Raw genomic sequence first — 20,168 nt, 5'->3', positions numbered from 1 at the left:
ATCAACCAAAGAACTTGTATGCATAACCCATGGACACCGACAATAGCGTGGGGAAGGCCTGGGCAGAGGGTATACCAAAGGGTCTTAGGTTTGATTTCCGGTCAAGGGCAGATACCTGGGTCCCAGTTTCAATCCCTGCCCAGGTTCAGGTGAGATGTTTCTCTCTTTCCCCTCATCCCTCCCTAACTTCCACTCTCTCTAAAAAACAATGGAAAAAATATCCCCCGGTGATCATTAAAAAATTGTGGTAAAATACATAGAACACAACATTTGCCATTGTAACTATTTTTAAATGTATAGTCGGTGGCATTAATTACATCCGGTGTCATGCAACCAACACCACTGTTTCTAACCAAAGGTTTTCCATCATCCCAAACAGAAACTCTATACCATCAATCAATACCTTCCCATGCTCCTCACCCCCCAGTCCCTGGTAACCTCTCTAATCTACTTTTTGTCTCTATAAATTTGCCCTTTCAAGATATTTCAATAAGTAGAATCATAAAATAGCTGTCCCTTTGTGTCTGGCTTATTTGGCTCAGTATAATGTCCTCAAGATTCATCCATGCTGTAGCATATATCCACACTTCATTCCTTTTCATGGCTGAAAAATATTCCCTTGTATGTATATACCACATTCTGTTTATCCATTCTCCATGTAACTGCCCAATTATGAAAAATGATACTAATTATAAGGAATCCTGCCCTAGCTCATTTGGCTCAGAGGATAGAGCGTCAGCCTGCGGACTGAAGGACCCGGGTTTAATTCCAGTCAAGGGCACATGCCCAGGTTACGGGCTCGATCCCTAGTAGGGGGCATGAAGGAGGCAGCCAATCAATGATTCTCTCTCATCACTGATGTTTCTCTCTCTTTCTCTCTCCTTCTCCCTTCCTCTCTGCAATCAATAAAAAAATATTTTAAAAAATTACAAAACAGCACTGTGGCAATAACTTTGCAGCAAAGAACACAAAACCAACTGGCAAAATAAAAAGTGAATTAAAACCCCTAAAAACTTGTCTACCACAGTCTTGTACAAAGTTAGGTTATGGCCATTTTATTAGTCATCTACTTTATAAATTCTCACCTCTTTTGGAGTTTTATGAGCTGCACAAAGAAAAATCCACTGCTCAGTTGCTGTCATCTGAGTACATGTGTCTGGATGGCATTCACTCTGTTAAAATGTTACATTTCTTAATATGTAAAGCAATTAAAAAGTTCATCATTGGGGTTACTACATTTCCATGTACAATTCTAATTAGAAATTTTTAGATAAGTCTTGTAAGCACAGTAAGTTATAAAACTAGGGGAAAAAATGAGAACTTTCTATTATAACTTTAACTTGAAAATTATTACCTGAAGTTTGACAGCAAGTCCATTGAGCTCAAGACAGAATTGCCTAAAAATTCAAATACATAAATGAAAAGTCTTATGTATTTTCCACATTATATTTAGAATATTAATTTAAAATACAGAACCCTACCAGTACCATCCACCCTCCCTCATCAACATTATCAACACCATAGGAATTTACATGGCACATTTCCTACAAAGACATACAGATTAATTAACAAAATTAAAAACAAATGATCATAAAAAAGTTCAATATCAGAGTTCAAGAACCTGATCACTCTTAACACTGGAAATTGATACAATTTTACTGAGAAGTATTTTAGAAAAATTTACCAGGACACTTAGAAAATGTATATTTTTTTATTAAGTCATTCTCCTAAGAACCAATTCTAATTAAATAATCAGAATAATATGCAGATATATGTACAAAGATGTTCACAGAAACCATATACATAAAAAACTTTTTTTAACATTCTAAATGATTAGCAACTTAAGAGTAATAAAATGTTGGCAAAGGATATATGTTTATACTCACAGTAAGATTCCAGTTACGTATAAAATTATATGCGTTTATATACCCATATAAAAAGAGACTTACAAAAAAGACCACAGCCAGGGGTCCTCAAACTTTTTAAACAGGGGGCCAGTTCACTGTCCCTCAGACCGTTGGAGGGCCGGACTATAGTTTAAAAAAAAAACTATGAACAAATTCCTATGCGCACTGCGAGCCTGGGACGAGTCAGCTGCTAAGCAGGACAGGCAGCGGCACCCGGTGGGCCGGATAAATGTCCTTGGCGGGCCGCATGTGGCCCGCGGGCCATAGTTTGAGGACGCCTGGACTATACTTTTTATACTCCTACATATTTCACAAGTTTTGTTATGACCTCAAACATGTCTTTGTAAAACCTTCAATCATAACATAGAAGAACGTCTTGCATAATTCCACCACCTCTTCCGAAAAGATAATTATTGTTTATAGCAAATTTGATTTTATATATAATGATTTTAAATATATTGGGATAATATACACAATTTTGTAACTTGCTTTTTTGTCACTGAACAGATCATGGGCATTTTTTTCATTACATCTTTTCCTTCTAAAATTTCCAAATTGAGAATTACAAGCCTAGGACAATTCTTGGAACATTGTTAAGTGCTCAAAAAATATTTCCATGACACAGAGATAACTTACTTCATAACTGTCAAAACACTAAATGTTCCCTCTAAAAATTCTATCAAATTAGTTACTCACTACTGTGTTTCTCCATCAAACAAAATCTAGACAACATGCCTGCAACACCGATTTTAAAAAGTACCTTATCTACAAATTGAGGCACTCATCATAGAAAATGTGGTCTAATTTATTGGGGAAAAGCCATACTACATTTATTATTTTAAAATCAACTCAAAAGTAACAAACACCGATGAACATATATCCATTCTGCATTCTCCATATTTAACCTATCGACTCATCCCAACTCCCATTTATACTAGAAAGTTGATAAATTCAAGAAACCATCTAGTAACTTCAGGATATAGCTGCTTCTAAAGTTAACTCTAGTTAACTAGTCCTTCACTCATCATCAATTTTCTCATTCAAAGGATATTATGAAAAGCTCCAAAACTCCTTATTGCAGGGTTACAATTAATCTGTATTTTCCAAAGGGAAGACTGAAAGTTCACAGTAGTTAATAGGTACCTCATCAGATACCAAGCCTATACCAGGAGCTTGACATGATCCTCTAGAGCAGTGGTTCTCAACCTTTCTAATGCCGCGACCCTTTAATGCAGTTCCTCGTGTTGTGGTGACTCCCAACCATAAAATTATTTTCGTTGCTACTTCATAACTGTAATTTTGCTACTGTTATGAATCGTAATGTAAATATCTGTGTTTTCCGATGGTCTTAGGCGACCCTGCTAGCGGTTCTCAACCTGTGGGTCGTGACCCACAGGTTGAGAACCGCTGCTGTAGAGCCTAAGACCATCGGAAAACACAGATATTTATATGAGGAACTGTATTAAAGGGTCGTGGCATTAGAAAGGTTGAGAACCACTGCTCTAAAGAGAGATAGCTATTCATGAGTAGATAAATGGAAAAAATGCATTTGTGGTTAACAGATATGATTAAGAAAAACTGTAAAAACGTAAGGCCCAAATCCATAAATGTAAGAAATAATCAGTAAATATCAAAGTTGAAAACTTTATAACACTGAAAATATGAAAGCTTTAGAATTTGCTTTTTGATCTGCAGTTAATTATTTTGTTTATAATTCATAATAATATTAAAGATTATTTTTTACTAATAAGTACTATTACTATTTTGATATACCATAAGGACTTACCTTAAATGTTCATACTTCCATACACCTTCATCTTGGCCTTCAGGTGGTTCAAGAATTTTGTCAATATTGGAACAATCTGCTCTTATGTTCTGTTGAATATACTATAAACAAAGTTCTTACAGTTAATTAAAATATTACACTACATGGTAAATCTTATATTAAACATATGTAATTTTTTAATATAAAAACTACTCTTGCCTGGCCAGCATGTCTCAGTGGTTGAGCATCGACCTATGAACCAGGAGGTCATGGTTCAATTCCCGGTCAGGGCACATACCCAGGTTTTGGGCTCGAACCCCAGTAAAGGGTGTGCAGAAGGCATGGTTTTCTCTCTCTCTTTTTCTTACTCTCTCTCTCTCTCTAAAAATCAATGAAAACATTTTTTTTAAACTAAATAATCCCATAAAGCTGGTTATGAACTCCTGGTGCAATCCTGATGTGTGCACGGTGCATGCATGGATCTTATCCTAATTAATAGCTGACAGACTTTGAGAACTGAGCTAATGGATATACCTCCACCTAGGCTGACAACAAGTTGGTGCACGCACACACACAACAGATGCAAAAGGTTTTGAAAACTAAACTGACATTGGAACCTCAGTTCAGCTGGAACTTGCAACCTGTATCTAACAAAGTCAAATGCCTGCTATAACAAAAACATCACATTCTCCATTGGGTTAAATAAGACCAGAGTGTAAACATAATATTCAAAATATCCAGGGTATAATCCAGAATTAGTTGGCATACAAATAATACATGAAAATCTCAATTATCATGGGGAAAAAACAAGCACAAGACACCAATGACAAGATGACACAGATATTGGAAATTACCTGACAAAGACTTTAAAGCAGCTACTTAAAAACTGCTTGAATATAAAATTACGAACACTTGAAACAAAAGTATCAACAAAGAAAGATAAAAAGAGCCAAATGGAAATTTTATTTTTTTTCTTTAATTTTCTATTGCTACAGTGATTTTTATTTTTATTTTTTAATATATTTTATTGATTTTTTACACAGAGGAAGGGAGAGGGATAGAAGAGTTAGAAACATCGACGAGAGAGAAACATCGATCAGCTGCCTCCTGCACACCCCCCACTGGGGATGTGCCCGCAACCAAGGTACATGCTCTTGACCGGAATCGAACCTGGGACCCTTGAGTCCGCAGGCCGACGCTCCATCCACTAAACCAAACCGGTTAGGGCGATTTTTATTTTTTTAAATATATTTTTATTTATTTCAGAGAAGGGAGAGGGAGAGATAGATAGAAACATCAATGATGTGAGAAAATCACTGATTGGCCGCCTCCTGCACGCCCCATACTGGGACTGAGCCCGCAACCAGGCATATGCCCTGACCGGGAATCAAACCGTGACCTCCTGGTTCACAGTTTAAGGCTCAACCACTGAGCAACACCAACTGGGTGCCAAATGAAAATTTTAGAACTGGAAAACACAACCACCAAAGTAAAACACTCACTGGACTCAATAGCAGAATGGAGATGACACAGTAAAGAATCAATAAACTTGTAGATAGATAAATAGGTATTATCCAAGCTGAACAACAGAAATTAAAAGGAATAAAAATAATAATAAACAGAGCCTCAGGAACTTGTCAGACAATAACAAAAGATTTAATGGTCATGTCACCATCACCCCACACACACACACAAAAGAATGTGGTGCTAAAAAAATATATCTGAATAAATAACGGCTAAAAAGTTTCCAAGTTAGAAAAATACATAAACCTACAAATTCAAGAAGGTGAATAGGCTAGTGGGGAGTTATTGTTTAATGGGTACAGAGTTTCAGTTGGAGAAGATGAAAAATTCTCAAGACAGATGGAGGTGGTAATGGCTGCATAATAATGTGAATGTACTTAACACCACAAAACTGTACGCTTAAAATGGGAAAAAGTGGTAAAATTTATATATATTTTTTGTCACAATAAAAAAAGCAGAGTGAATGCCAAACAGGAAAATCCAAAGAGTCCGGCCAGCGTGGCTCAGTGGTTGAGCGTTGACCTATGAACCAGGAGATCTCGGTTCAATTCCCGGTCAGGAGACATGCCCGGGTTGCAGGTTCGATCTTCTGTAGGGGGCATGCAGGAGGCAGCCAATCAATGATTCACTCTCATCACTGATGTTTCTATCATTCTCTCTGGCTCTCTTTGAAAGCAATTTAAAAAATATTTTTAAAAAGATAACGTCACACACACACAAAAAGGCAATGCACAAAACCATTCATTCATGAATGCTATTCCATTTCCTGTGCTAAATACCTAATATACTAAATCCACTTTAAAGATTTTTATAATAATTATGAATTGTTTTTAAAGCTCAAAGAACTCAACTGTATTTGTATTTTATTCCTTAAGATCTCCAAATAACAATAAATCCAAATAGCTATCTACTTTTATTATCTGGCCATCAGACAAAGCCAAACAGCCTATTGTTATTGCACATTTTCTCTTCAAAGATGTTAGTTAACCAATGCCTCGTCCAATTTACTAGAACACACAATTTTAAGCATCCTTTTATTAATCCTTAAATGTGATCCTATAGAATAAAAGGCTAATATACAAATTGTCCCCTCGACCGGGAGTTCGACTAGGGGGCGAGGCCTGCTGGCCAACCGCCCACAGCCCCTCCCCCCAGCCGGCCAAGCCCCTGGTCGCCCCTCCCCAACCCCAATTGGGGGCGGGCCAGTTGGACTTGACCTGTGCACAAATTCGTGCACCAGATCTCTAGTTTTTTAATAATTAGCTATGGAAATTATTTTTTTCCCAGATTCCAGATTTTATTCATTTTGAAAAAATGACCAGCTGGTGTGTGTTTTTTTTAACCCAACTAGTACACAATGTGATTCTCAATAAGAATATTTAGTAATATCCTGCCCCCCAAAACAAATAATAAATAAATAAAATAAAAAAGAATATCCTGCCCTGGCTGGTGTGGCTCAGTTGGTTGGAGTGTAATCCTGTACACCAAAAGGTTGAGAGTTCGATTCCCAGCAGGGGCATATACAGGAGGCAACCAATTGATGTTTCTCCCCCGCCCCCCCACTTCTCTCTCTAAAATAAACATATCCTCAGGTGAGGATTTTAAAAAATGGTTAAAAAAAAGTAAAGCTTAGGTACATGTTCACAGGTGTTCAGTCACTAAATCAATATGCTATTTCTATTTAATGTTATTCTAATTTAGTATTCAATTAATTTTGAATTAAGTTCACTGTAAAATCAAATTTGGTACACTAATATAGTACAGATTAACATATTTTAAGATATTAAAATATATTTAAATTTGATTATAGTTTAATATGCCATCTTAAAACAAAATGAAGGTTGACAAAAGTTTTAAATGGCCATCCATTAATTCCATGGATTCTGGTTTGTGCTAAAAGACATAGGAATACTTAACTATCCCAAGGAAGGTCAAATGCCTAGTTTATTGGTGTTGCAAAAGAAACTACTGTTATTACCTGCTGCACAGCTAGTGTACTGTCCATTTCATCAAAGGACTCATCAGGCCAATTATAGAAATCCTATAAAAAAATTCATGGTTAAAACACAAGATGCAATACCACTGTGATTAACTTCAATTCTTAATAAAAATCCAAAGTTACACTAGAGGAGAGGAAAAGCGCTCATATTGTAAGCATTGTGGTTATCCTATATAATAAAAGCCCAGAGACCATACTGGCAGAACGATCAGAATGACCGCTCGACCAGTCACTATGAGGTGCACTGACCACCTCTTGGTCCCTCCCCCAGGCCCACAGGCTCCTAATGCCCGATGGCGAACGGGGACGCAGGGGTGGGTGGCAGGGGATGCGCCAGGCCAAGACCCCTCCCCCGCCGGTCACCCTATACACAGAGGGCAACCCGTGGCGGGGTTGGGGCCAGCAAGCGGGTGGGAACGGCCGACCTCTTGGTCCCTTCCCCCGGCCGGCAGGCTCTAATCACCTGATGGCGAACAGGGACCCGGGGGTGGGTGACAGGGGATGCAGGCAGCGCCAGGCCAAGGCCCCTGCCCCGCCGGTCGCCCCACACACAGAGGGCAACCCGCAGCGGAGACAGGGTCACGAGCGGGTGGGACCAGCTGACCTCTCAGTCCCTCGCCCCCCGGCTGTCAGGTTCCGATTGCCAGATGGCAAACTGGGAACCCGGGTGGGTGGCGGCAGGAGGCGGGGCTGGCTGCCGGCAGCCAGGGAAGATGGCCCTAATCGCGGGCTAGGCCTAGGGACCATACCCACGCACGACTTTCGTGCGCCGGGCCTCTAGTCCTATATAATAAAAGCCTAATATGCTAAGTGTCCGGTCGTCCAGTTGCCCATTCAACCAATCAAAGTGTAATATGCTAATGATATGCTAAGGCTGCTCAACTGTTCGCTATGACGTGCACTGACCACCAGGGGGCAGACAGTCGACTGGTCAACCAGTCGCTCGACCAGTCACTATGAGGTGCACTGACCACCTCTTGGTCCCTTGCATCAGGCGTCTAGTACAAGTATAAAGAAAAAGGATTGCCCTGACCGGTTTGGCTCAGTGGATAGAGCGTCGGCCTGCGGACTGAAGGGTCCCGGGTTCGATTCCGGTCAAGGGCATGTACCTGGGTTGCAGGCACATCCCCAGTGGGAGGTGTGCAGGAGGCAGCTGATCGATGTTTCTCTCTCATCGATGTTTCTAACTATCTGTCCTCTCCCTTTCCTTTCTGTAAGAAATCAATAAAATATATTAAAAAAAAAAAAAAGAAAGAAAAAGGATGACATACACTGGCCACCAGGGGGCAGACGCTCCAACTGGTAGGTTAGCTTGCTGCTGGGGTCCCGCTGATCAGGACTGAGTGAGACAGGCCAGACATGCCCTGGAGCCCTCCCATGGTCTCTCCCCCGCCCTGATTGTGCACCAGTGGGGTCCCTCAGCCTGGCCTCTGCCCTCTCGCAATCTGGGACCCCTCGGGGGATGTCGGAGAGCTGGTTTCAGCCTGACAGCAGAGCAACTGGTCACTGACATGCGACCACCAGGGGGCAGACGCTCAATGCAGGAGCTGCCCCCTGGTGGTCAGTGCGCTCCCAACAGGGACCCGGGGGTGGGTGACGGGGGATGCAGGCAGCGCCAGGCTCACGGCTGGTGAGCGCAGTGGCAGCTCCCGGACTGTGAGAGGGTGCAGACCGGGCTGAGGGATGCCCCCGAGTGCATGAATTTCGTGCACCAGGCCTCTAGTGCATATATAATCTACACTAATAAAAGAGAAAGATGCAAATTGACCATACCTTCACGACGCCCACCAGCCAATCAGAAGTATGCAAATTAACCCAACAAAGATGGCAGGTTAATTTGCATACACAGGCACCCAGCGGCCAGGACACTTGCATCGTCGCCATGGTGACGACACAGGCATTTCGCGCAGTCCCAGCCGCTCTGGGCCTCTGGGCAGCATGGGAAGGCGGAAAGGCAGCTCCAGAATGGAGCAAAAGCTGTGCCGGCAGCCAGTGTAAGGAAGGCCCATTCTGCACGAATCTTAGGCGTCCAGTACAAGTATAAAGAAAAAGGAGGATCACCATTATTGGTTGGGAGGAGTAGGTAGAAGACAGAAAATGTAATACATAGGTATTCAACTCTATTAGTAATGTTTTTGTTCTGAAGGTAGGTGATGGGTATACCTTTGTAAGTATCTTAGACTGTTCACTTTTTAAAATAGTTTCCCTATATTAATGAAAATGAACTAACTTTATTTTTAAATGTTATGAAATTTTAGAAAACTTTCTGGAAATTATTCCAAGATGTCTTTTCCTAGACATCATCTAAATAGTATTGAAGATTAATTTTAAAATTCTTCCTATATGATTTATATTCAAAAAATGTTTCTATCAAATCACTCTGCATATACTGGCCTTTAAAATTTTTACTTTGTATAATATTTGTTATTAAAATGTTAGAAAACACATAGTAATATACAGAAAAGATGTAAAAAAAATTATTGGGAATTAAATATTCTCCCTCATCACACCTGTGATATATTTTAAACACTGAAAGAAGGAACCAAAAATCCAGATTAATGAATGTTCTCATCTCAGTCAATAAACATTTATTGAAAACCAACTATGTGTCAATTCCCAATCTAACCAATCTTTTAAAAAGTAGGAAGATACTCCACTACTCTGATAGCTCTAAATAAGTCACCTTGGGCCCTGACCGGTTTGGCTCAGTGGATAGAACATCGGCCTGCAGACTGAAGGGTCCCAGGTTCGATTCCGGTCAAGGGCATGTACCTGGGATGCAGGCACATCCCCAGTGGGAGGTTTGCAGGAGGCAGCTGATCGATGTTTCTCTCTCATCGATGTTTCTAACTATCTATCCTCTCCCTTTCCTCTCTGTAAGAAATCAATAAAATATATTTTTAAAAATAAATAAATAAATAAGTAAATAAGTCATCTTGGAATAGACTCATTTCACTGAAGGAAATTAGTGTGACAAGCCAGCATGCTGTGTAAGCAGTCTTTTTTTTTTTAACCCTAATCTTTTCTGCCACATTTTATTTAACACCCTTGATCTATGACAACGTGGAAAAAGCAAAGAAGCTTTCTTATATGTGACTTACTCAAGCAGACAGATATATTACAATATTAATTTAAAATATATTATTTTCTTTCCTTTCAAACTTCGTAACTTTTGAGTAAATAAAAATGGATGACAATGATCAGAATGAAAGAAAAAACAATATTCCACAGAATAAGAAGTAAAGATATCCAAGAGAGTATTTGTAGGTAAAGAAAGTTTGGAAAGGGTAAAAAGCCTAAATAAAAAATGTCCAGTAGTATGACAACGAAACTGCCAGAACAACTGACAGCTTAATGGGACTCTAATAAGGACTTTCAAAGCAAATTCTCTAAAACTCAATCCTAGAAGCGACTTGCTGAAAACGTTACCAGTGAACTAAGAATGCAAAGCTATGGAACCTTGAGCAAATGCAGTGGATTCTCAGGGCTTCGGTTTTCATATCTGTAACATGCATCTGGGAAGGTGTCTGGATCTCAAAGATTCTTTTGAAAGGACTCCCTTTCCAAAATTCTGTGCAAGATATTAAAAGCTATTCTCCGCCATACGGTCACAGCTCTATGGGTTTCTGTTTTGTTTTGTTGTTGTCCCTTGTATCACTTTTTCTTTAAAATTACATTTTAACACACCTCTTCTAATTTTAGAGCATCTACTCAGGAGCAAGCCACTTCAGCTGGCAGATTCGTCAGATTAAGTCTAAATGCCTATTTGATTTTTTAAAGCAGGTGAGGCATCCCTCTTTTGCAAATCCCAAGAACCAATACCTAAATAAGCACCAACTCACCCAACTATATTGCCCTACTGAAAGCGAATAAAATGATCATCAGTTCATTCCCTGAGCTTCACACATAACAAGGAAATTCACAAGGAATGATCTCTAACGAGTCGCAAGCGGAGGATGCGAACTTGCTGGACCAGAGAACAGCTGCAGAGAGAAGTAGCCAAAGGCAAACAGCAGGAAGAGGCGCAAAGTCAAGGATCGCCACCCGGATCCGGCTACACTAGCCGGACGCGGAAAGCCGGGCAGGTCCCTAATACGCCAGGTAGAACCTAGTCGCCAGGTAGGACCTAGTCGCCAGGTAGGACTATTCACCAGGTGGGACCTAGACGCCAGGACGAGGCCGGCTGCGTTCACACGCCCTCCCTCCCTGGCAGCCCCGATCCTCCCGAAAGCCCAGAGGTGTCCCCGCGGCCGGCTGCGCCCCTCCGACACAGGTCAACTGGGGTTCAGGGGAGAGGCAAGCACGAGCGGAACCTCCTGACAGGTCCCCAGCCCCCAGCCTCGGCGACCCCCACCCGCCGCTCACGCCCACCCTCCTAAAGGGGCTCCGCAGGCCTCGCGGGCCGCCGCGGCTCAGCCAGACCAAGGGGCTGCGGCTCCGGAAGAGCAGGCCGGGCACCAGTGCCCCCGCCCGCGCCCCGGCCCCACCTCCTCTCGGGGCCGCCGACTTCCAGCTGCGGCGCTGCTCGGCGCGGAGAGTCCCCCCCGCAGGAAAGGTGCAAAGACGGTACCTGCGCCTTGGTGCCCGGCCTGTTCCGCCTCAGCACTGCCGTCCCCTCCGCCATGACCATAGTGCCAGAGTCTGGGCGGCTGGAGTCGGTACCCGGATGTGGGGACGCTGCCTGCGCGGGGGGCGGGGCCGAGCGGCGCCCAGAGTACGGGAGCCGGGGAGGGGCGGTGCCTGGTGGAACAGCGCGATCCGCGCGGGGCAGGGCGGGAGGGCGGGGAGGAGCCCTGGAAAGGGCCGGCTAGCGGCGGGAGGGGGTTAGAGAAGGAACAGCCGGTGGCTGCCCGGCGGCGGCGAGGGAGGGAGAGACCCGACGGCGGGGACCGGAGCGGTGGGGAGGCCGGCGCTGCGGGCCGCTGCGGACGTGTGCCGGCTCTGCGCGCATCTCCTCGGGCTTACGTTAGTTCCATTAGTCGGACCGAGCTTGCACAATGGCGACCGTCTCAGTAAACCTTGCGCAAACACATACCTACAGAAGCATACCTCTGTCCCGAAATCCACGTAGGCATGCGAAGTGGAAAACGGGCCAACACCCTGTAGGAGCTCCAAGGACCCTGCATGAAATCGACCCAATCTCAGATCAGACTAGGCTGGGGCTTAGGGTGTCAAAGGGTATTTCCACCACCCGCCGTCTTCAAAGCCAAGGACTTTTTCAATGACGAGTTCGTTTGCGTCAAGGCCCCAGATGCCAATGATCCGAGACCCCGTGGACGTCTGGCATTGGGCGGTAGACAAAACCAGCTCGTGTTGCAAACCAGAAAGCTGGAGGAGCAACTGAATGCCTCTTGGTGGAAGTTGTACATCTTACAGGATTTCAGATTTTCTTTGTTGCAAGTTTTAAGTGTTCTCTTTCGTCATGAAATCATGGCCGTTTTGGCAAACTTTTTTTGTTCCCTGCTTAGAAACCTTAAGTCTTTGATCTGAGTTGAGGGAGGCCTTAGGAGAGATGCCTAATGGGAATACAGTGGGTGAAGAGTGCATGCAGTAGGGTGATTTCCAAGAGAAGAAAACATCAGATACCCCATCACATACACGAAAAGGTATATTGAGAATGCGGAGAGAACCATGTCACAGACATCATCCGAAGGGGTGAGGACCGGAGGAGAGGTGGGTTAAACTGAGTGTGTGCAAAACTGAGTAACCGTCAGATACTTGGAACTTGGGCTCAGAGAGTTTTAACAATAGGAAGCTGGTTTGCCTTAAGTAAGATTCCTGTTTTATTGAAGATGTATAGACTGGTAACTTTTCAAGAGCAAAGATTTAATTCTTAATTTCATCACCATCTTCTAGATACAAAAGGTTTATTCATTCAACAAATATTTGTTAATCCCCACTATGTGTTCAGCACTGACGTACGAGAATGCAAAGACCCAGTCCATAATCAGAAATTGCTTAGTGTCTAGCAGTGGGACATGTGCAAATCACCAGTTCTCTTACTAGATACGGTGAGAATCTGAGACAAGTCGCACCCAAATGTTGTCTCCCTAAGAGACATGGGGTGGGTGTGAGGAGCAGAGTCCTAAGTAGGTCTGTGGACAACCCATCTCCAAGGATTAAGTTAAAATTTCTCATGTTCTGTGCTCCTGAGCAGTAAATATCAGGTACCTATGGTTGAGGGGCTCACCTTAATATTTGCTTACGGCCAAAACCGGTTTGGCTCAGTGGATAGAGCGTCAGCCTGCGGACTGAAAGGTCCCAGGTTCGATTCCAGTCAAGGGCACGTAACTTGGTTGCGGGCACATCCCCAGTAGGAGGTGTGCAGGAGGCAGCTGATCGATGTTTCTCTCTCATCGATGTTTCTAACTCTCTATCCCTCTTCCTTCCTCTCTGTAAAAAATCAATAAAATATATCAAAAAAAAAAAATATTTGCTTACGCCCATATTTGTTATACTGTTTCAGTGCATCTGATAAGAACAAGAGAAAAAAGGAGTAAGTAGGTTTTTAATTCAGGAACAAAGTACACATTCATCTCTTTGAAAAGTCCAAAAAGTTGCATGTGATGTCGACTCTGGCCTCGTTCAGAGGAAAAACCTTGTTCTTTAGGGTTGAAATATCTCTAGCCCATAACCTTCACATTTTACTTCCTCTGTGTCTGCAGACTATGACCTTTAAACAAAAATCTTTGTATAACCAGGGTTAATTTGGAGGGAAGAAGAAAAAGAAAAACAGAGCATGCTCAATAATAAGTGACATGTAATAAAGTAAAAACTGGAACATTTTGGTTAAAGGAGGAGTAGTCTTCTCAAAGGCAATATGGAAAATTTAAAATAACTCCGGGCTGGGACTAGAGAATCTGGATGATCTTGCCTGTTGACCAAAGACTTTGAACAAGCTATCAAATAAAAGTTTGCCTTTTTATTAAAAAATTTTAATTGGTTTTAGAGAGGGGGGGGGGGAGAGAAGGAGCATCAATGTACTGTTCCGCTTGGGCTGACCCAGCTTGCACAATGGCGACCATTTCGGTAAACCCTCGCGCACCCAGGGTTCACTGACGCACCCACTTGATTGATTCTTGCACGTGCCCTAACCAGAGATAGAACCCACAACCTTGGTGTTTTGGGACGATGCTCTAACCAACTGAGCTACCTGGTCAGGGATAAAAGTTTTTCTTTCTTTTTTTTTTTTTTAATGAAAATAGTGCACAGCAGTTCTTTCTCTCTACCTCTTAGAGTAGGAAAGCAAATATAAAAGTAAATATTCCTGGAAGTCTTGTAGAGTTTTAGAAGAAAATATTTTATAAATCCAAAGTATCATAAGGAATTTCAAAAATATCTATCCAGCCTGGCCAGTGTGGTTCAGGGGTTGAGTGTTGACCCATGAACCAGAAGGTCAAGGTTCAATTCCGGGTCAGGGCACATGCCAGGGTTTTTGGATCAATTCCCCGGTGTGGGGAGTACGGGAGGCAGCCCACTGATGACTCTCTCTCACTCTTGATGTTTTTGTGTGTGTTTTTAAATATATTTTTATTGATTTTAGAGAGGAAGGGAGAGGGAGAGAGAGATAGAAACATCAATGATGAGAGAGAATCATTGATCGGCTGCCCTGCAACCCGGGCACGTGGCTTGACCAGGAATTGAACTGTGACCTCCTGATTCATAGGTCGAAGCTCAACCACTGAGCTATGCCAGCCGGGACTCATCACTGATGTTTTTATCTCTCTCTCCCTCTCCCTTCCTCTCTCTGAAATCAATAAAAATGTATTTTAGCCGAAACCGGTTTGGCTCAGTGGATAGAGCATCGGCCTGCGTACTGAAAGGTCCCAGGTTCGATTCCGGTCAAGGGCATGTACCTTGGTTGCGGGCACATTCCCAGTGGGAGGTGTGCAGGAGGCAGCTGATTGATGTTTCTCTCTCATTGATGTTTCTAGCTCTCTATCCCTCTCCCTTCCTCTCTGTAAAATATCAATAAAATACATTTAAAAAAAATGTATTTTAAAAAATATCTGTCATGCCCTAACCCAGTGGTCGGCAAACTGCGGCTCTGTTGACTAATGAGTTTGCCGACCACTGCCCTAACCGGTTTGGCTCAGTGGATAGAGTGTTGGCCTGCCGACTGCAAGGTCCCAAGTTTGATTCCGGTCAAGGGCATGTTGCGGGCACATCCCCAGTGGGAGGTATGTAGGAGGCCGCTGATCAATGTTTCTCTCTCATCAATGTTTCTAACACTCTATCTCTCTCCCTTCCTCTCTGTAAAAAATCAATAAAATATATATATTTTAAATATCAGTATGAAATTCTTTGGGCGAATTTTAAAATCAAATAAAATAGTGAATGCCTGTTATGTGTAGTAAGGCACTGAGCAGGAGCTGAGAAACATGAATAGGAAGTATAAGCTCCTTTCCTCAAAAAATAAAAATGAATGGGAAAGGGGGAGACATTTAAGACAAAGCAGAATGTCTTAAGTATTGAAGCAGCCCCTGTTGGTTGCCTGCTTTCTATCCTCCCCTTTGATCTTGCTCAGTATCCATTTTCCCCTATAGGACCTGGGATAGGTATACCCATCTCCAGCTGAATTATGAATCCCCATTGGTCTAAGCCAGTGATGTTCAACCTTTTCACCTCATGGCACACATAAACTAGTTACTAAAATTCTGCAGCACACCAAAATATACATTTTTTGCTGATCTGAAAAAATATAGGTATAATTTTTTTTTTTTTTTTATGTAATACTTTATTTATTTATTTATTTTTTCTTTTTTCAAATTTTTATTAAGGTATTATATGTGTACATATCTTATCATTGCCCCCGACCCCCACCCCACTCCCATATATGCCCTCACCCCCCAATGTTTTGCATCCGTTGGTTACTCTTATATACATGCATATAAGTCCTTCAGTTGATCTCTTATTTCCCCCACCTCTCCCTAACCTTACCACTGTAATTTGACAGTCTGTTTGATGCTTTACTGCCTCTGTAACTATCTTTTTGTTCATCAGTTTATAATGTTTTTCATTATCCCCAAATGAGTGGGATCATGTGGTATTTTTCTTTCATTGACTGGCTTATTTCACTTAGCATAATGTTCTCTAATTCCATCCAAGTGCCTACAAATGGTAGTAATTCCTTCTTTTTTACGGCAGCATAGTATTCCATTGTGTAGATGTACCATAGTTTTCTGATCCAGTCATCTGCTGATGGGCATTTAGGCTGTTTCCAAATCTTAGCTATTGTAAATTGTGCTGCTATGAACATAGGGGTGCATATATCCTTTCTGATTGGTGTTTCTGGTTTCTTAGGATATATTCCTAGGAGTGGGATTACTGGGTCAAATGGGAGTTCCATTTTCAGTTTTTTGAGGAAACTCCATACTGTTCTCCACAGTGGCTGCACCAGTCTGCATTCCCACCAGCAGTGCACGAGGGTTCCTTTTTCTCCGCATCCTCGCCAACACTTGTCGTTTGTTGATTTGTTGATGATAGCCATTCTGACAGGTGTGAGATGGTATCGCATTGTTGTTTTGATTTGCATCTCTCGGATAATTAGTGACTTTGAGCATGTTTTCATGTGTCTCTTGGCCTTCCTTCTGTCTTCTTTCGAAAAGCTTCTATTTAGGTCCGTTGCCCATTTTTTTATTGGATCATTTATCTTCCTTTTATTAAGTTGTATAAGCTGCCTGTAGATGTTGGAAATTAAACCTTTATCAGTGATACCATTTGCAAATATGTTCTCCCATACAGTGGGGTTTCTTGTTGTTTTGTTGATGGTTTCTTTTGCTGTGCAAAAGCTTTTTATTTTGATGTAGTCCCATTTGTTTATTTTCTGTTTGGCTTCCATTACCCTAGGGGCAGTATCACTGAAAAAGTTCTTTTGGCATATGTCTGAGATTTTGCTGCCTGTGGATTCCTCCAGTATTTTTATGGTTTCCCGTCTTATATTTAAGTCCTGTACCCATTTTGAGTTTATTTTTGTGTATGGTGTAAGTTGGTGATCTAGTTTCATTTTTTTGCATGTATCTGTCCAATTTTCCCAACACCATTTATTAAAGAGACTGTCTTGACTCCATTGTATGCTCATGCCTCCTTTGTCAAATATTAAATGCGCATATTGGTTTGGGTCGATATCTGGATTCTCTATTCTGTTCCATTGATCTATATGTCTGTTCTTGTGCCAGTACCAGGCTGTTTTGATGACAGTGGCTTTGTAATACAGCTTGAAATCTGGTATTGAGATCCCTCCTACTTTATTCTTCTTTCTCAGGATTGCTGTGGCTATTCGGGGTCTTTTTTTATTCCAGATGAATTTTTGGAGAGTTCTTTCTAGGTCTGTGAAATACGCCGTTGGTATTTTAATGGGGAGTGCATTGAATCTATAGATTGCTTTGGGTAGTATGGACATTTTAATGATGTTGATTCTACCAATCCATGAACATGGTATGTTCTTCCATCTGTTTACATCTTCCTCTATCTCTTTTTTCAGTGTCCTGTAGTTTTCCGCATATAGGTCTTTTACCTCCTTGGTTAGGTTTATTCCTAAGTATCTTAATTTTTTTGGTGCGATGGAAAATGGGATTGCTTTTTTAGTCTCTCTTTCTGTAAGTTCATTGTTGGTGTATAGAAATGCCATAGATTTCTTGGTGTTAATTTTGTATCCTGCTACATTGCCGAATTCATTTATTAAGTCTGTTAGTTTTTTGATGGAGTCTTTCGGGTTTTTTATGTACAATATCATGTCATCTGCAAATAAGGACAGCTTTACTTCTTCTTTTCCAATTTGGATGCCTTTTATTTCTTCTTCTTGTCTAATTGCAGTGGCTAATACTTCCAGTACTATGTCAAACAGGAGTGGTGAGAGTGGGCATCCCTGTCTTGTTCCTGTTCTTAGGGGAAATGGTTTTAGTTTTTGCCCATTGAGTATGATGTTAGCTGTGGGTTTATCATATATAGCTTTTATTATGTTGAGGTATGATCCTTCTATTCCCACCTTGTTGAGAGTTTTTATCAAGAAAGGGTGTTGGATTTTGTCAAATGCTTTTTCTGCATCAATTGATATGACTATGTGATTTTTATCTCTCAATTTGTTTATGTGATGTATCACATTTATTGATTTGCGGATATTGAACCATCCTTGCATTCCTGGGATAAATCCTACTTGGTCATGGTGTATGATCTTTCTGATGTACTGCTGGATCCTATTTGCTAGAATTTTATTGAGGATTTTGGCATCTACATTCATGAGGGATATTGGCCTGTAATTCTCCTTCATTGTGTTGTCTTTATCTGGTTTTGGTATGAGGGTGATGCTGGCTTCATAGAAGGAGCTGGGAAGTGTTCCTTCCTCTTGAATTTTTTGGAATAGTCTGAGGAGGATAGGTTTTAGTTCTTCCTTGAATGTTTGGTAGAACTCTCCTGTGAAGCCGTCTGGCCCCGGGCTTTTGTTTGCCGGAAGCTCTTTGATGACTGCTTCAATTTCTTCCATAGTTACTGGCATGTTGAGCTGTTTAGATTCTTCCTGATTGAGTTTTGGAAGGTTATATTTTTCTAGGAATATGTCCATTTCCTCCAGGTTGTCCAGTTTGTTGGAATAGAGTTGTTCATAGTATTTTTTAACAATCCTTTGTATTTCGGCGGGATCTGTTGTTATTTCACCTCTTTCATTTCTGATCTTGTTTATTTGGGTCCTCTCCCTTTGCTTCTTGGTGAGCCTGGCTAGAGGTTCATCAATCTTGTTTATCCTTTCAAAGAACCAGCTCTTGGTTTTGTTGATCTTTTGTATTGTTTCTTTGGTCTCTATGTCGTTTATCTGTGCTCTGATCTTTATTATTTCCTTCCTTCTGCTTACACTGGGCTTTTCTTGTTGCTCTTTTTCTAACTCTTTGAGTTGTTGGGTTAGGTAATTTATTACCCCTGTTTCTTGTTTTTTGCAGTAGGCTTGTAGAGCTATGAACTTCCCTCTCAAGACTGCTTTCGCTGTGTCCCATAGATTTTGGATTGTAGTGTTTTCATTGTCATTTGTTGTCATGATGTTTTTTATTTCTTCTTTGATCTCTCTGGTAACCCAGTCATGGTTTAATAGCATGCTGTTTAGTCTCCATGTGTTTGATTTCTTTGGGTTGTTTTTATTGTAGTTGATTTCCAGTTTTATGCCACTGTGGTCTGAGAAGATGCTTGATATGATTTCTATCTTCTTGAATTTGAAGAGACTTTGCCTATGTCCCAACATATGGTCTATCTTTGAAAATGACCCATGTGCGCTTGAGAAGAATGTATATTCTGTGGCTTTGGGGTGAAATGTTCTGAAGATGTCAATTAATTCCATCTGGTCTAGTGAGTCATTTAGGATTGATGTTTCTTTGCTGATGTTTTGTTTAGAGGATTTGTCCAATGGTGATAGTGGGGTATTAAAGTCTCCTACTATGATTGTATTGCTGTCAATGTCTCCCTTAATATCCTCCAGGAGTTTTTTTATGTATTTGGGTGCTCCTGTATTGGGTGCATATATGTTTACCAGAGTTATTTCTTCTTGTTGGATTGCTCCCTTTAGTATTATGAAATGGCCTTCCTTATCTCTTGTTATGTCCTTCAGTTTGAGATCTAATTTGTCAGAAATAAGTATTGCTACCCCAGCTTTTTTTTCAGTTCCATTTGCCTGGAAAACCTTTTTCCATCCCTTCACCCTCAGTCTGTGTGCGTCTTTTTTTCTGAGGTGGGTTTCTTGTAGACAGCAGATATATGGGTCGTGTTTTCTTATCCAATCTGTTACCCTATGTCTTTTGATTGGGGCATTTAATCCATTTACATTTAAAGTTATTATTGATAGGTACTTATTTGTCGCCATTCCTATTCTTTACCCCTGTGTTACTTCTTCGCTTCCTGTTTCTTTCTTTCTTTTTTTTTTTTTTTTACAGTAGACCCTTTAGCATTTCTTGCATTGCTGGTTTGGTGGTAATAAATTCCCTTAGTCCTTTTT

At 41.4% G+C, this 20,168-nt stretch overlaps 1 protein-coding gene across 2 annotated transcripts in view; it reads right to left on the bottom strand.

Annotated features, from left to right (window-relative positions):
* Positions 1–20,168, bottom strand: part of LOC308247880 (MOB-like protein phocein) — a 45,536-nt gene that overhangs the window by 4,571 nt on the left and 20,797 nt on the right. Inside the window, exons 1-5 of one of the 2 annotated variants that reach the window (XM_080667652.1) lie at positions 11,766–12,132; positions 7,175–7,237; positions 3,694–3,794; positions 1,355–1,397; positions 1,086–1,172 (exon numbers count right to left, since the gene is read on the bottom strand). In XM_080667652.1, the coding sequence (XP_080523778.1) occupies positions 1,086–1,172; positions 1,355–1,397; positions 3,694–3,794; positions 7,175–7,237; positions 11,766–11,825 (354 nt within the window). In that variant the 5' untranslated portion in view covers positions 11,826–12,132. Of the gene's footprint in view, positions 1–1,085; positions 1,173–1,354; positions 1,398–3,693; positions 3,795–7,174; positions 7,238–11,765; positions 12,133–20,168 lie in introns of those variants that run through there. The other variant, XM_080667654.1, reaches the window with a different exon arrangement.

This window comes from Plecotus auritus, assembly GCF_963455305.1.
Source record: "Plecotus auritus genome assembly, chromosome: 5".
Taxonomy (NCBI): Eukaryota; Metazoa; Chordata; class Mammalia; order Chiroptera; family Vespertilionidae; genus Plecotus; species Plecotus auritus.
Note: the sequence above shows the minus strand (reverse complement) of the source record. Positions and strands in the feature narration are given on the sequence as shown.